The sequence below is a fragment of the Mastomys coucha genome, chromosome X, assembly GCF_008632895.1.
Source record: "Mastomys coucha isolate ucsf_1 chromosome X, UCSF_Mcou_1, whole genome shotgun sequence".
In the NCBI taxonomy this organism is placed as follows: Eukaryota; Metazoa; Chordata; class Mammalia; order Rodentia; family Muridae; genus Mastomys; species Mastomys coucha.
This window is the reverse complement of record NC_045030.1, coordinates 97050655-97064971: the sequence shown is the minus strand read 5'-3', so window position 1 is coordinate 97064971 and position 14317 is coordinate 97050655. Positions and strand designations below refer to the sequence as shown.

Genomic DNA, 14317 nt, shown 5'->3' with positions numbered 1-14317 from the left:
GGTAGAATGCTTTGGTTGTTTGTTGGTTTGTTTTTGTCAGTTTGATACAAGCTAGAGTTATCTGTGAAAAGGAACATTAGTTAAGAAACTGCTCCCATTAGTATAGACAAGTCTACAGGGCTTTCTTAACTAAGGATTAATGCGGGATAGCCAGCTCATTATGAGTTGCCCCACTTCTGGGCAGGTGGTCCTAGGTTCTATAAGAAAACAGGCTGAGCAAGCCATGAGAAGAAAGTTAGTAAGCAGCCTTCCTCCATGGTCTCTACTTTAGTTGCTGCCTCTAGGTTCTTAACATGCTTGAATTCCTGCCCTGACTTCCTTTGGTGATGAACTGTGATATGGAACTGTAAGCTGAAAGAAATCCTTTCCTTCCCAAGTTGACTTGGCATTGGACTTTAGTAAAGCAATAGAAACCTAAAACAGAAATTGGTATCAGGTTCATGGGATATTGCCGTGATAGACCTGACCATGCTATTTTGAAAAGGATTATAGATGGACATTGGAACTTTGAGCTAGGAACACTAATTATTGAGTGATCAAAGCTTAATTGGGCTTGTGGGAGCTTAAATGATAGAAATGCTGAAAGAGATGCAGATGATAGAAGATTGGCTTCTTCAGTTTCAGAAGGAAACAAAAACTCTACCAGGACTATTTGTGGGATATTTTGTATTAAGAATCCTTGATTCTGGTCAACTGGACCTGACAAACCAGCTGTGATTAACAAGAGACTAGCACTACTGAAGTCAAACATTTGCTTTACTGAGACAATTGATGCTGGTTCCCTGAGGCTGAGAAATAAGCTGTGCTTAAGAAGAGACCAGCATCATTTAGGAGAAATCTTCTGGGAATATCTCCTCAGGATCAAAACACAGAAGATGTGATCCAGGGTAACCACAGCTATATTCATGGTAGCAGCCGAAATTGGTAATGTGTAAAAGTTAGGTGGTACTGGTTTTGAAGGCCTAAAGGAGTAATGGAGAGCAGCTGAGAGTTGTCAATATTGTCAGGGATAAGAGTGCCTGAGGAGAAGTCAGGAGCGGCCAATGGTGAAGATTCATCCTCAGTTACAGTGGAGAACCAAGAATGAGATACCAGTACTATGGGATGGCCACCAAGGATAGCAGCAACTGTGAAGTGGAGCTGGGCTGAATTTAAGAGAAAAGTTGATTATGCTGCAAATGGCAGAGCTGGATAAGTGGAACATCCTAGACCTTTAGGAACCCAAAGGATTGTGATCCTGTCCCAGACATCAATCACTGAACTGTTCACAATGTTGTATTTTGGTTCTGTTTTGGTCTGATCGTGACTGTGTCCTTGTTCTTCCCTCTTGAAGTAAGAAAATATATAACTTATATTTTATTTTATAGGATCCCATAGTTGAGCAACTTTAAGCTTTATCCACTTGGTAGGTAGGTGGTCCTGGATGGTGTAAGAAAATCAAGATGAGCAAGCCATGATGAGCAAGCCAATAAGCAGTATTCTCTGTGGTCTCTGCATCAGTTCTTGCCCCTAGATTGCTGCCCTGATTTTCCTCAGTGACCTGAGAGTTCTAAGATCAAACAATCCCTTCTATTTCCAAGTTGGTTTTGTTCATGGTCTTTAATACAACAAAACTTAGAAAACAAGAAAAATACAGCTATTACAATCCAAGAAAAATACAGCTATTACAATCCAAAAGGACTGAGGCCTGAAAAAAAAAAACTTCCATCACAGCCCTTAAGAAAACAAGTGGTGGCACATGCCTTAAATCCTAGCACTTGGGAGGCAGAGGTGGGCAGATGTCTGTGATCTACAGAAGAAGTTCCAGGACAGCCAAGGCTACACAAGAAACTGTTTCTAAATACCGAAAAATAAAACAAAACAAAAATGAGGCAATCTCTCAGTTCTTTAATGTAGAGCTCTAGTTTCCATCGACTTAAGACAATGAAATATCTGTTGTTGGCATTATTTGAAATATTTTCTTGGGCCACTCCAAGAAAATTCATACAACCTCTTGTCATATGTAAAGTCAGTGTCATCAAAACAACAGATTTATGAAGAAAATTTAAAAGCTAGCAGGGCTTAGAATAATGTATTTCAAGTTATGAAGTCAAGAGCTGTTAATGTAGACTATTATACCCAAAGCTAATCTGCCATGACTGGGGAGAAAGAAAAACTTTGCATGACAAACAAAACATTAAGGGAATTCATGACCACTGAACCAGCTCAACAGAAAGAAACCTTTGGACTGACTGTGAACATTTAGGAGGATACAGGAAAGAATAAACCATGATAGAATAACACATAAGAGAATGAATAGTAGAAAAACATCAAAAAAAATAAAAGAAAAAGAAAAAGAAAAACATCCCAAGCTATAAAATTAGTACATATATTGAAATAATAATTCTGAATATGAATGTCCCCAATTTCCCAATCAGAAGAGACTATCAGTGAAGCAATTTTAGTATGTGTGTGTATGTTGTGTGTGTTGTATGCATGTTTGTGTGCACACATATGCATTAAAATATGAAAATCTTCAATTTCATACCAAATGATTCCTGGCTATAATCCTTCAAGCAAGTACTTCATTGCTAAAATACATGTGAACCACAACAAGGGTCAGAACATTGCAGATTAGGAAGTGTGGACTTGTTGAAAGAATTGAGTCAGTGGGAACTGGCTTTAAAACCTATGCCAAACCTAGTTAGTGCTTTCTATGTCTCTCTCTGTCTCTCTCTGTCTCTCTCTGTCTCTGTCTTTCTGTCTCTCTCTCTCTCCGCCTCCTACTTGTAGATAAAGTTTCTGACGCTGTGGCACCATACCTGACTCCCATCACTGAAAAAGCAAAAGTAGATGCATATCTGTGAGTTTGAAGCCAACTTTACATGCTAAGTTCCAGGCCAACAAGGGCTACATAGTAAGGCTTTCTTTCAAACAAAACAAATGAACAAACAAACCAAAAAGAATCAAATGAAGAAGTGTAAAACCTCTATGTTAAAAATTTTATAACACTAAAGAAATAGTTACAGCAAGACACTATGAGATGAAAATACCTCCCATGGTTATAGAAAAATTAATATTGTGCAACTGGTTACAGTACTCAGGGTAATCTACAGATACAATATGATTCCCATAGAATTCCAATGGTATACTTCACATAATTAGAAATAATTTTTAAATTCATGTGAAAGCATACACACAAAACACTAAAAGTAAATACCTTGGATAGCCAAAGCAATCTTGAGCACATAGAATAATCCTTGGTGTCATGTTAAAACTGCACAGGCAGAGATAGAAAATAGCATGGTGCCAGCAGATAGCAGAAACACAAATCCATAGACTAGAGAACCCAGCTATAAGCCCATGTAGCCATAACCACCAGATATCTGACATTAATTTCAAAAATACACATTTTAGAGAAGCCTCTTCAAAAATGGTTGCTAGCAAAACTGGATAGCTGTATGCAGAAGAATGAAATTATATCCCTATCATCTTGCATTCACCCCACATTAACCTAAGACTTAACCCTGAACTGGTGAATCTGTTAATCAGAATAGCATAGAAAACATCTCAAGGCGTAGGTATATGAAAAGACTTTCCAAAATTAGATTACCTTTGTTCAGTAAATGATGCTGACAAATGGCAAATAAAACCTCCTACAATTCAGAAGCACTGCACAGTTTCCAGTTAAATGAGTGAAAAGACAGAGTATAGAATGGAAGAAAATCTGTGAGTTGAATATCTGGCAAGACTACTATCTAGAATATAAAAAGGACTTTAGAAAAGTAAACTGTAAGATAACAAACAATTCAATTAATAAGTGAACTAGTAAACAGTTCTCATCTACAATACAAAGAGCTAATAATCATATAAAAACTGTTCAAACACACAACTGATTAAAGACATAGAAATTTAACTACATTGAGATTCTATCTCATCCCAGTCCCAAAAAGCAGTCATTAAGAAAACAGAAAAGGAACCCTTACACACTTCTGGTAGCACATGTCTGTCTGGTCATTATGGAAACCAGTGTGGGGTTCTTCAAGAAATCTCTCCTGGGTATTTACTGAAACAACTCCAAGTCAACATACCACAAATATCCTTGCACATCAATGTTTTATCACAGCATTATTCTCAGTAGCAAAGTTATGGAACTAACCTGTTTCCAACTGAAGGACAGATAAATAAAATATAGCATATACAAACAAGCAATCCTTTTCAGTCATAAACGAGGATAAGGTTGTGTAATTTTTTCAGGAAAATGCATGAAACTGGAGAAAATCATTTTAATCAAATTAAGTCAAAAACGCAAATATCATACACTCTTATCCATTTAATCATACTTAGAATTTTATTGAGATACATAAAATCATGTATGTATATATGACCTAAAAGTATAAGTAAAACTGTCCTAAAGAACAAATTAATGGAAGGATAAGATAGAAGAGGGAGGGGGCTGGTGAGATGGCTCAGCGATTAAGAGCACTGTCTGCTCTTCTGAAGGTCCTGAGTTCAAATCCCAGCAACCACATGGTAGCTCACAGCCATCCATAATGAGATCTGACGCCCTCTTCTGGAGTGTCTGAAGACAGCTACAGTGTACTTACATATAATAAATAAATAAATCTTTAAAAAAAAAGATAGAAGAGGGAGGGGATATAGGCAGGGAAATATACTCAATGTACAGTATATACTTCATGACATTGTCTTTATAAAATACTGTGTTATATGTAATATATAAAAATAGCAAGAATTTGAAAAATAATGAAATTTTTTTTAAATTATAAACTAAAGAATACCCTACAATGAAAAAATAACCTTAATGAGATGCTACAAATGACAAATTTACAGCCATAGATACCAACATTAAATGGGAGAAAGATATAAAGGTTTAGTTCAGGTATGGTTTGACCATCACATAACACCTCAGGTGTTGAAATTTACATCCTATTGTAAAGTAGTAAAATGGTACAAATTTAATCCAACTACAACATTTAGAAATGTGATCTTGGGGGAAGTTATTAGGTTAGAACCCTGGGAAAAGCTTTATGAGGAGACTAGACAAGCATACACGCATTCATTTTCTGTCTCATCAAGTGATGGTTTGTACTGTCTCAAAATTCAAGATCATTGCTGAATGAAGTTCTCAGATTTTATACTTACAGAACTGTGAGCCAAATATACCCCTCTTATTTGTAAAGTAGACTATCTTTGGTATTTCCTTATAGTAATCAAAAGTTAGTATATTAGTACACATATTAGTACACATATACAACCTAATTTACACTTTAAGGAATTTGGAAAATAACAAAAGGAGATTATTTTGTACATGACAGATTATTAACTGAAATAAGGTAGCTATTGAAAATGCAAAAGAAAACCTTCCTAGAACTCCAACTCACCCGTTAATTGCCTCTACCTTTCATTAAGCTACCTGCCCAGCCCAAAAATGTGATGCGTTTAAAGGAATAAACCAGAAGACCAAAGTAAAGGGACGGCAAAGCCTTTGCCTGTCCATTAAGTGTTCCAACTCACCAGGTTCAGCAGCCTGTGGCCCACCGGTATTACATTCTAGAACTCCATGGGCATGTATAGAATATGGTCGACTGGCATTATTCTTGAACACCACAGTCAAGATATCACCAACCTCTCCTCTGATAAGTGGACCTGACAGATACAAAAGAAGCACAAGGTTCATTAGTAGGGGATGGAAATGGGAGTTGATCTTCTCAAGACTAAAAAAAAAAAAAAAAATACCTAGCACCATTTTCAAATTCAGAAGTCTTAAAATTGGTATTGCTTCCCACAGCATGAGGGTACTTCAAGAACAGAAATAGGCTTCCTATTATCTCCAATTTTCTCACACTATTTTTCTCTACATAATAACCAAAGGCTCTAGAGAATCTGAATTTTGCAGAATACTTGATAGTAAGGACTGAAATTTTGCCATATTTAGCCACAGAAGAGCTGTAATCTCTTCAGAAGTAAGTGGTCCCTATCTGGTCTAGGATGCAAAAAAAATGATTGTACAAAAGCACCATATGCCCTTGATTAAATTAATGTATGGGAGTAATAGTGGTTCTGTTTATCATTTTGTTTTTATTTGTTGGAAAAGAACAAATAAATACATAAATTCTCCTGCCTCTGAAGTCATAAAATCTACTACCTTCAGAGGAGCCAAGTCTCAAAGGTATAGAAAATTGAAACATTTTTGTTCCATGTTACAGCAGAATTCATATTTCCTTCTTTTCCTTCAGTATTTATATTCATGGCCATTTTATAAAATAGGGCCACACTCTTAATATTTCACATAAAAAAATTGAGAATTAGGGATAGGGAAACCTCCCTGATATCTTTAGATGCTAAGATATAAGTAGACTTCCCTTACCCAGGATTCCCAAGTGTTCCTCTGGTCCAGACCTTGGCTGAGGTATTCTGAAAGTACCATCAGTGTATTCCCTGAATACAGCTTTCTTATATTTGGAACCCAGAAGCCCATCTTTGTTGCTCAGGAAAACATGGCCATAGCTAGAAAAGTCCAAAGACTGAAATTAGCATCTGATCTTCAACCTTTATTTTCAGATGTGGGGAAATTAAGTTGGAATTATTCTCATGTCCAATATGAAAAGGAATGTAGATCTATTCATTATAATGTCAAATTATATTATCATAATTGAAAATAGTAGGTTTCTGAACCTATGTATATTATTTCCATCATCCAGATAGGAATTTGCAGTATATTTCCAGTATAACTTACCTAAGAATCAGAAACCTGGGACTTTGATTCCAGCCTTAATAGCTTTAGATTTGAAATTATATTAACAAAAGGATGAGGCACAAAGTTACAGTTGAGCATCAATAGTTGCCATTGGAGAGCAAAAATGGGAAGATATAGAAACTTACAGATTTCTCATTATAAGATACTTAACAGTTGACAGTAAATATTCCAATAGTTGGGTCTCAGAAGTACAATCACTAGTCCAGAGTTGAAAGGATTATGTACAGAGACAGTGTTGTGCAGAAGGGAAGACAGGACACAGAATGAAACCTGCTGTTCCCACCCTTCCTTATTCTCTAGTAATGTACTTTCAGCAATGCATGATAGATGAAATTAAGGCTGACAAAAAGAAATTCACATTTCTTAACTCACACAGGAAGTTCACATCTTCATGTAAAACTTCAACCTAAACAATCAACTTATAAAGGTCAAGAACTGACAAAACACAAAGTATCACAAACTAAAGAAAACTACTACTAATAATAGTTTTAATAACATTAAATTTAAGAATACTTTAATAATATTAATAATACCTCAGTTTGTGTTTTCTTCTCTCTCTTTTTAGTAATAGAATCACCTAGGGTTTATTGGGACATGTGGCTGTTCACATGGATGTTAGATTGTCTGTGTTTATTTATAGTTACATACAATTATGTGAAAAGCTTAGGAGAGAGGACATGAGAAAAAATGATATATACAACTTCCAAGTCTATCCTTACAGGCAATGTTCCTGACCGTAACTTGAAAGCTGGGGCTAGCCATAACTAAAATGATCATCTTGATCCCAGAGATGAAAGTAGGAATTGAGGGCAGCATAGTTCACTTGCCAGAACTGGATTGTTCATATGTAAATAACAGATAAAATTGTATCTTATTTATACTACTCTGTTTTGGACGTTTTCTGTTTCACAGCTTAGTCTGTACCTTAATAAATGACCTTGAGACATTTCATTGCTTGAATAAATCGCTATGAACTTTAAATCCTAGTGCCGGTAAGTTTTAGCTAATTAGAAGGGAAGCAAGGCTAAGAGGGCAAGAATGTAGCAAAGTCTTTTTCTTCAGCTCAATGATAATGAATATAGAAGAAACAAAGTACTGGAATTCAGGATCCCTCCATTCTGATCTCAGTTCTCATCATACTCAGTAAAATTATAAAAATGCCTCCTACTTTTAGTTTTCGTTAATTCACCCATGAAATGCTTTTATAAGCTGTAATCACTGAAGCCTTACCTGTCCTTCTCAGATGTGTTATGCCATTCCAGTTCCCAGCTTCTATCAGGGCAATAATCCCACTCGACCTCTTCTGCCATGATATAGTAGACTCTTGAAGCTTGGTAGTGTTGGCGTGGGCTGTCTTGATGACTAGAACACTGAGAGACATTATAAATTGCCCGCATTCCTTCTTCTCGGTGGCTGCCTGCTTGGCAGTAGATTTCAAATGTCCCTAAAAGATGATCAGAGAGCAAAATCTGAGTGTGAATTCCCATCAGAAGCATGAGGGCATTACTTCCTTTCTCCTAGCCATACTGCAGAGGTTGTCTGTGAAAACACTCTTATATACATTAAACTGTATTAAAAGCTTATTGAGAATAATGAGTACAGAAGTCCAATTCCAAAGCTACTGGGTTAAAAAATTAAAGATTTTTTATTAGATATTTTCTTTATTTACATTTCAAATGTTATTAAAGTTATACAGGAGAATGAGGAACTCTTCCATGTTTGCCAAATCCTTAGAAACCTCTATTCTGAGATGGTAGGTAACCCTAGTTGTTACTTATTAGCCAAGCTTGGAAGGGTTTCTAATTCTCTGAATGTTTTAATTCCATCTTCAGTAAATTAAGAGTGATGCTGCTTAGTTCATTCAGCTGTTTTACAAACAAATATAATATGGCTGGCAAGACTGGTTATCAAGTCAAGGTTTTTGCCCCTGGAATCTGACAAACTGAATTTAATCCTTGGACCCACAGTTCACAGTTCACAGGAGACCCCACTCCTAAAAGTTGTACTTTGTCCTGTGAAGGGTCTATGCCCGAGTGAAGGGGGCCAGGAAGCAGAAGAGGGTGAGTTGGAAGAGGGAACAGGGATTTTTTTCAGAGGGGAAACCAGAAAAGGGTATAACATTTGAAATGTAAATAAAGAAAATATCTAATAAAAAAAGTTGTACTCGGATTTCCATATGTGTATCATACCATACATACAACCACAATCACACATACATACCATATACAAACACATGGCCTATAGTAATTAATCTAGAAAGAAATACAATTATATACATATATATTCATTTATATACATAATAAATGTTCAGTAAGTAAAACTAAGCAATACAGCTTAATAATTATTACTTGATAAAAAGCATTGACCTCTCTTTTCTTACCAAATACTCCAAAACACTAATAGCAAACAAACCATACAGACTTAAATAGATATTTGATGGAAACTGTCTGATCACATAAATTCTTACATGATCCCCCCCCCTCTCTCTCAATGTATCTACATCTATATAGATATAGTATAAATATAGATATAGATATAGATATATGTATCTGTCTCTCTCTCACAGAGACAGGGTTTCTCTGTGTAGCCCTAGCTACCCTGGAACTAGCTCTGTAAACCAGGATGGCCTCAAACTCACAGAGATCAACCTGCTGCTACCTCCTAAGCACTGAGATTAAAGGTGTGTATCACCACACCCACCTTACCTAGCAGATCTTTGAAAGGTATCATCCTGTTTCCCACTATGAAATGTTCAGGCATCTATCTTGGATATCTGTGATATAGATAGAGATCTGTGGACCTATCTTTAGCCATAGGTTTCGTTGTCATAGACTTCACCTCAGATTATGTTAATCAAATGGATTTATTATCCATTATTTTCATTGTTCCCTTAGCTTGCTGCCCACTGCATACCCTACCACAACAAATATTTCATCACTCGCAAAGCCTCTTATGAATTAACTGTCCCTAGACTATCAATCTAGACCCATTTTCTACACTCAATTATTTTGCCAAGTAAATATCATTCCTACTCTGCCTTTTTTCATTCATGTTTTACTCTTTTTTCAAGCTTATATCTACTTCCATCTCTCAAACTCTTTGAGAGTCCACTCATTCTCCAAGACCCAACTGTTAGGTTATCTCTTTTAGAAACCCTTTTCCTAATGGTTTGGGACTTCACTGACACTATACTCTTGGACTCTGCATTATTGTGTGTTCCATACACAAATGTCATGGTAAAAAGTGTTCTGTCTTTAAAATTAGAGACTTATACTAGTTCATGAGAACATGAAAAAAAAAGGTTCTTTTGTTTCTTTCCATATCTCCTCCTTATGTCTTTGATTTTCATCATTCTCTGTATCTATTCCCAGAAAATCCTATCACTACTTCCTTAAAAATCAATCTTTCACTCTATTCCCATGGAGCTACACCCTTTGTTGCAAATCCAGCAACCCTCTGAGTTGTTCCGTCTAGACCATACTTTGTGTCAACCACTGACCCACAGACACACTGTTTTCCAGAGACCCCACTGATATATCACTTATCCAGGACCCAGAGAGGCCAACATCAACCAAAGACAGGAACATCTGCCCAACAAAGACGAGACGAGATACTGACTCTAAGAAACATGTCAAACATCATAACTCTAGATGTCTCAATCTCAGCACAAAATTACATCATGAACAGCCAAGACAATAATATGCTAGAAGCATATCGTAGACCTTTTAGCATATTGTAGTAGTAGCATATTATAGTAATAACCTTGTTGTAGTAGACCCTGAGAAATATAATATAGCTGAAGAACAAGACAAAGACTACAGAAAACAAATATGAATGTGTTCAAGAACTTTAAGAACATATGAATGAATCATTTAATGAAGGCCACAGAGGAGAGTTGAAAGGAATATAAGAGACAATAATAGAATTTAACAAAGAAATATTATAACTAAAGAAAACTCAAGCCGGTTGTGGTGGCGCACGCCAGTAGGATTTGCTGAAGGAGGCAGAGGCAGGAGGAAAAAAAATAAAACTCAAACTGAAATAAACTGGAAATGTAAATTTTACAATGTCAGACAGAAACCTCAGAAGTCTAGCCAACAGATTACAAGACACTGAAGAGAGAATCTATCTTATATCATATCAAAAATCCCTTAGCCTACTGCACTTAAACTCTCTCTCTCTCTCTCTCTCTCTCTCTCTCTCTCTCTCTCTCTCTCTCTCTCTCTCTCTCCAGCCACCTTATATAGTCAAATCTGGCCTTGAAGTCATTTTATACCATAAGCTGGGCTCAAATTTGTGATACTCCTGTCTCAGTCTCCATATTTCTAGGGCTACAGGTGTGTACCACCATGCTTAACCAAAATGCCTTTTTACTGACTCTTGAATAAGCTGTTTGTTCTCACTTCAGGATATTTGCAATTGCTTAAGACTCTCTGACCAATCAAAAATCATTACATTATCTCTTTTCCTCACTATTTAGGGCTCAGCTTATATGTCACATTTTTTTTCAGAGAATAATTCTCTTGAACAATTTTAAAATAATGTCATTGTCATTTTATCACAGCACTACCTTTTGTTTTCTGACCTGTATCAGGATCTGAAGGTATTTATGTATATTATGAATATTCTGAGAGAAAACCTTAGGCAGGTTTTCTATGGAAAATCTATGGCAGGTATGATAATACATGCCTGCAATCCCAAAACTTGGGATGCAGAGACAACAGAACTGATCATAAGCTCAAAGCAGGTCTAGGATATATAGATAGTTTCAACACAGCTATATGGCAGAATTGTGTCTCCAACTACAGAAATTCACATACACAAAATTATTTTTTTAAGTTTGATTTACTCTACTATCACAATCTTGACTGTAGAAGGGGTTCAATTAATAAGGGTTTAATGACTAAATGCACAAGCAATTTATGAGCAGTGCCCAAAAGCCAAGCCAGTAAGGTAGCTTAAAAAGGTTTGGCACTTGCTGCCAAGCCTGACAGCCTGAGTTTGCTTGTAGATTTCACATGAGAGAAGGAGAAAGCCAACTCCACAAAGTTATCATCTTCCATGCCATGTGAGTGATATGGCATGCAACCACATAAATAGGTAGGCTTAAAAACAGAAAAACAAAAGCTATGCTATGGGTAAGGGTCTGGTATTGAAAACAAAGTAGGATGGCCACTTGATGTTAGGGAAACAAGTAGAAGATATTCTGGAAGAGTCATATGGCCTTGCATAAGTTTTCAACCATCTTCTGTCCAAGGTTCTTAATTTAGAGCTTCATAGTTTTAACACTTCAAGTTATTGTTACAATTAAAATTTCTCAATGTGTATCTCTTTTACCATACCATATCAGGTAGGGAAACAATTCATTAGAGCCAAACTTCTCTAGTCAACGTTTTGCTTCTTGATGTTTGTAGTAATCTTTTTACCTCTGTCTCATTCCACTGTCTAGAAATAGCTATTCATTCTTAAAAGGTCAGTCTGAGACCACAGTCTCAGTCCTCATGTCTTCTTTCCTAGAAATCATTCATTCTGTAAGCTGGGAATACTTTGTCACAGATCCCTGTGCATTACTATAGTTCTTGGCAGATAGTGTCATCATGAACTTGATCTATACACTTGTTTTTCTTTCCCACTATTTTTAAGCTGCCTTATTCATCCTCACATCCTTAGCAGATAAGGTGGGAAGGAAATAAATATTAAATTAAAACATTTAATAAAAAGATACAATAAGGACTAAGGAATTAGAAAGAGTAAAATGTAGATTAATGAAAAACTACAAAATGGAATAAAACAAATAAGAAGAAAGCAAATGGTACAGAAATAAAGATGAACAGTAAATAAAGATAGGCTGGTGAGACAGCTCAGTAGGTAGAGACACTTGTTGCTAAGTTTATGATCTAAGCTGGTTCCTTGGGATACACATAGTGGAGGGAATCAACCCTCACAAATTGTCTTCTGATCTAGACAGGCATACATGAGTGTACACACACACACACACACACAGAGAGAGAGAGAGAGAGAGAGAGAGAGAGAGAAAGAGAGAAGGAGAGAGAGAGACAGATAGACAGACAGACAGACAGACAGAGACAGAGACAGAGGACAGAGACAGACAGACAGAGACAGAAAGACAGAGAGAATAAATATAATATTTTAAAACTCACTAAAGAAAAAAGAAATGAAGAAAAGAAAATAAAGAAATAGAAAGGAGGAAATGGAGAGGAAGAATGAAAAGAAAACTTTGAGCAAAACTCCATCCAGGAAAGCAGCTAGGCTAACTGCAAATCTTCACCTCCCTGTCTTCTCTGAATCCAATACCCCACTCTCATCCCCAGCTCTGTAGTAGACCTTCTGCTATGGCCTAGTCTCACTCTGATCTCTCATTCCCAGGGGATGAAGCAGATCCTTGTGAAAAACCCTGTTTTTCTTCCACTTGTGGATTCCCCTCAGACTCCCACCCTTCTAGCCCATCCCTAAGTGCCAGATTCCAATATCTAGAAACACATTTTTACCTAGAACCACCAGCAGCCACACCTGTCAGGATCCCAGAAAGATCTCCCACCAGGTAACACACAGCCACCTCACTCTCCTAAGAACAAGAGAGGGTAACAAAAACCTAGGAACAACACATCTACCCAACAAAGACAAATCCAGATATCAGCACCTAGAATTAGTATCATTCCAAGCCCAGATGCCTAGATGCCAGAGTAAAAACAGAATAATAATCTCCACTATAGTCCAGCAACCCTAAAAGTAGGTCCTGGGAATGTAACATAGCTGAGGTACAAGATAAAGACCTTAAAAATCCCATTTACAGATATTATAGAGGTCCTTAGAAAGGAAATAAATAAATCCCTTAAAGAAATCTACGAAAATCCAAAACAGAAACAAAAACAATGAACAAACAATGGAAGGAAATTAAGAAAGCTATTCAAGACCCAAAAGTAAAAATATAATTAATTCAGAAAACAAAAACTGAGAGAAATCAAGAAATGAAAAATTTAAGAACTTGAATAGGAAACTTGGAGGCAAGTCTTACCAACAGAATACAAGACATGGAAGAGAGAATCTTGGGCATGAATACCTCAGTTAAAGAAATTGTTAAATATAAAACAAACCAACATTAAAAAAATAAAAACAAAAACATCTGCTGGCACAAAACATCCAGAAAAATCATTGATACTATGAAATGAACAAATCTAAAAATAGTAGGAATATTTTCAACAAAAATCATAGAATTTCCCCAACAAGAAAAATCATAAGGGCATGCTTTAAAAATTTTTACCCTACCAAATTGGAAAATTTAAAAGAAATGGACAATTTTGTCACTACACACTAATTCCCAAAGGTAAACCAAGAACAGATAAGCAATTTTAAAAGACTACTGAATAGAAGCAGTAATAAGTCTCTTGACACACACACACACACACACACACACACACACACACACACACCCCTCAAAAAAGTCACGGACAGATAGTTTTAGCAAAGAATTCGCCAAAACTTGAAAAGAAGAGTTAATGCTAATAGTCACATTATTCCACAGAATAGAAAAAGAAACAG

The 14317-nt window shown here is 36.2% G+C and overlaps 1 protein-coding gene across 6 annotated transcripts in view; it reads right to left on the bottom strand.

The window, feature by feature from the left end:
- Heph (hephaestin) overlaps window positions 1-14317 on the bottom strand; it is an 86898-nt gene that overhangs the window by 21594 nt on the left and 50987 nt on the right. For all 6 annotated transcript variants that reach the window (XM_031365301.1, XM_031365291.1, XM_031365330.1 and 3 more), the window contains 3 exons: window positions 7988-8201; window positions 6368-6507; window positions 5515-5646 (listed from right to left, as the gene is read on the bottom strand). In XM_031365301.1, coding sequence (XP_031221161.1) covers window positions 5515-5646; window positions 6368-6507; window positions 7988-8201 — 486 coding nt within the window. The remainder of the gene's footprint in view (window positions 1-5514; window positions 5647-6367; window positions 6508-7987; window positions 8202-14317) is intronic.